The 3,391-nt window shown below is 35.6% G+C and overlaps 1 protein-coding gene across 2 annotated transcripts; it reads left to right on the top strand.

Moving 5' to 3' along the window:
• The first annotated feature begins 635 nt into the window (after window positions 1-635).
• On the top strand, window positions 636-3,082 carry LOC7483523 (mitochondrial arginine transporter BAC2). 2 transcript variants are annotated; one of them, XM_024597230.2, is made up of 2 exons: window positions 636-1,456; window positions 2,252-3,082. In XM_024597230.2, exons 1-2 carry the CDS (start codon window positions 1,202-1,204, stop codon window positions 2,768-2,770), a joined length of 774 nt encoding a protein of 257 aa, XP_024452998.2. In that variant the 5' UTR covers window positions 636-1,201; the 3' UTR covers window positions 2,771-3,082. The 2 variants fall into 2 exon arrangements, with proteins under 2 accessions (XP_024452998.2, XP_002303286.3); XM_002303250.4 differs by having other exon boundaries at window positions 2,078-3,082.
• The last annotated feature ends 309 nt before the right edge of the window (window positions 3,083-3,391 follow it).

The raw sequence follows: 3,391 nt of genomic DNA, 5'->3' as shown, positions 1-3,391 counted from the left end.
ATTAATTTGTGAATTTTAAATTAGTATTACATGGTGAACTCAAAGAAGATTTCAATGTGATTTTTTAAAATAAATATTACCATTATAAAATAATATATGAGATTTTAAATAATTTTATCTCTAACAATGTCTATTGAATAAAAAAACAGGATGCATTTGTATTTTTCCATAAACACTTATAGAAAGCAACATTACATGACATGTGAATGATTATGTCACCGTTTAATCAACAATAATAAAAAGTTTATTTGTCTGAGTCACTCTACTATTAACATCCACTAGTTTTATCTTGTAATATTGAATATTTTTTTATTTAAAAATATATTGAAAAAATATTTTTTTTATTTTTTAAAATTTATTTTTAATATCAATATATTAAAATAATCTAAAAATAATTTTTTAAAACAAATACTTTAAAACGCTTATCCTAAGTCCTTCAATGGGGGCAAATCAAAGTCAATCAAGCAAAAAGATGGTTCATTTACACTAGGCTGAAAGCACTGAAACTGACATTGTTACGTCATGTGTTTGTTCCAGGTGTCATGACACAACTGGTGGTATGGAAAGTGGCCTTTACGTTGGCCTTTCCATCCTTTTCATCCTTTTATACCCACTCTCGTAACCCAACCCAGCAAAGTAGCAAGCGGTGGCATCTGTTCCGCTCCCTTTTCATTTTCTTGTAATAATAGCATGAAAGGAACACACAGAGTAACCAAATTTTTGGAATCTCCTCCATTCTTGGGTCGCTCTCTTGCCCCTTCATTAATTATTTCCCCTCTATAAGTCTCCTCCTTTCTTCGCAAATATTAGACAAAAGAGTTAACCTGATGAATGCAGGGTAATGATATCATAAAGAAAAATCTGCAAATTCTGCTGCTTTGAGAGAATTTTCTTCTTGAAAAATAAGTTTCTTGTTCGGTATTTTGCTTTTCAAGTAAAGAGAAAGAAACAGAAAGTGAATCTGTGAGAGGTTCTTTCAGAAAGAGAATAACCTCTGCGTCTTTATTAGGAATTCTTTAACTCACTTCACGTTCATTTTCATTTAAAAGGTTCTTATATCCACTTAAAATTTACGAAAAGAGAATACAAATACACAAAGTATTCATCCATTCTTACAACTCTTGTGTGTGTTTTTTTGTACGAGAAAGAAAACAAGAACTGGGTTTGTGTTAATAACTAAAGATATTGAGTTGCTTGGGGAATGAATGGGAGTGAGATCATAATGGACTTTTGGCCAGAGTTTATTGCTAGCAGTTGGGGTAGGGAATTTGTGGCTGGTGGATTTGGTGGAATTGCTGGTATAATTTCTGGTTATCCTCTTGATACTCTACGTATCCGGCTACAACAATCCAACTCTGGCTCTGCCTTCAGTATTCTTCGCCGAGTTATGAGCAGTGAAGGGCCTGCTGCGCTCTATAGAGGCATGGGTGCACCCCTGGCATCTGTCACCTTCCAGGTAATGGCAAAACATTGGTTTCTTCTATAGAATACAAGTCTATCTTTCCACTTTTGTTTTATGTTTCTTAATTTTAGTTTGAATACAATTTTGTCATAATCTTCTGGTTTTTTTATTTTATTTTATTGTTGTGATATCTTGGAATGTTCAAGTTCTTGCGGTGAATTTTAAGTGATCACAAATAGGATTAGCACCTTATCATGATTAGGTCATATTTTCAATCTTGTTTGGTCCTATGAGAGTTGGGTTTCGATTTTCAAATAGGATAATGAAGTTGATGTCTGGTGAAAAACCTTAGTGAGATAAACAAGGACTAGAATATGGCAATGATGAAATTCTTGGATTGCTTTTTGTCAATCGTTCTGTAACTTCCAAGTGGTGGAAAGCGACTAGTTTTAATACTTGAAGAAATGTCATTCTCAAGAATCCGCCTGCTTATGTGATATTGTTGCTGATAGCTTATTGCATCTCCTCCATCTCCAGTCTCATATAAATCATGGATCTTATTTCCTGATTTTCATTTCCATCAAAAGAAAGGAAGCTTTATGACTTTCCGTTTCTGATACAGAAGAAAAATTACTATATCGACTCAGGGACACTGACAATGTGTGTGGATTGCAGAATGCCATGGTTTTCCAGACCTATGCTATCCTCTCGAGAGCATTAGACTCATCCGCTTCAGCTAATGATCCTCCTTCTTACAAAGGTGTTGCTCTAGGAGGAGTTGGTACTGGGGCTATACAGAGCATTATTCTTTCTCCTGTAGAACTGATAAAAATTCGCCTCCAATTGCAGAACAGAAATCATGCGAATCTCCAGGAGGCTGCTAGTCCCAAAGGTCCACTAAGTGTTGCCAAGAGCATACTGAAAACAGAAGGTCTAAAAGGAATGTACCGGGGTTTTGTGATCACGGTCCTGAGAGACGCACCTGCTTATGGTGTCTACTTTTGGACATATGAATACATGAGAGAGCAGTTTCACCCTGGCTGCAGAAAGAATGGTCAAGAAAGCGTACGAACCATGCTGACGGCAGGAGGCCTCGCAGGAGTTGCTAGCTGGCTCTGCTGCTATCCATTAGATGTTGTGAAAACCAGATTACAAGCTCAATCACCATCCTCCCAACTTAAGTATAAAGGCATTCTGGATTGCTTTAGCCGGAGTGTTAAAGAAGATGGTTACTGTGTTCTCTGGCGAGGTTTGGGGACTGCTGTTGCAAGAGCTTTTGTAGTTAATGGAGCTGTATTTGCTTCTTACGAGACTGCGTTGCGGTGTCTATTCAACAATGGAAACATTCAGACAGAGAACACCATCTAGGAAAAATTGATCTTTTTCCAGTCAACAGTCATTGGCATGAATCTGAATGTAATAATTCAATAGCAATTAAAAAAAATGCATATGATGCATCAGGACAAATGTGTTTTCATCTTCTTGCTTTCTCTCTGTGTAGAAGCAACTGAAACAACCGGCAATCAGACTCCATCATTGATCATCCTCTGTCACAGTATCATCCAACTCGCAGCTTCTTTCCACCAAATGTATCTGTGTTTTATTATACTTGAGAGTAAATTTGTCTGTCTTATTTTAAATTTTGAGTTGATCAAGAAAGTAAATTATATTTTCTCAAAAGATGGAGACAAGGAAAAAAACAAACAGTCTATAGAAGTGGAAGGCTTGATGTGATTTTTCCTTTCATTTATCACATTTAGATATCTCTACAATTAATGCCATTTCTTCATAATAAAAACCAACAAAAGTCAATAGTATACACTAGTTACCTTGCTTGTGTTTCGTTGTGAGTCTCATAAAAAGAATTGATGAAAAAAATATATAATTATTGTTATATATGCATCTTTTTATTGGCCTTATGATCTCAGGAACGACCAATCTTCCCCTCCTCCTCTTCAAGTGTCGTCTTTGTTTTAATTTCATTGTATT

The sequence above is a fragment of the Populus trichocarpa genome, chromosome 3 (assembly GCF_000002775.5).
Source record: "Populus trichocarpa isolate Nisqually-1 chromosome 3, P.trichocarpa_v4.1, whole genome shotgun sequence".
Classification (NCBI taxonomy): domain Eukaryota; kingdom Viridiplantae; phylum Streptophyta; class Magnoliopsida; order Malpighiales; family Salicaceae; genus Populus; species Populus trichocarpa.
Note: the sequence above shows the minus strand (reverse complement) of the source record. Positions and strands in the feature narration are given on the sequence as shown.

Bases quoted from the DNA above. Each gene is read 5' to 3' on its own strand.
- LOC7483523 (XM_002303250.4), top strand. From the start codon at position 1,202: ATGAATGGGAGTGAGATCATAATGGACTTTTGGCCAGAGTTTATTGCT. The intron at 1,457-2,077 runs GTAATGGCAAAA...TGTGGATTGCAG, and splicing joins TGGCATCTGTCACCTTCCAG to AATGCCATGGTTTTCCAGAC.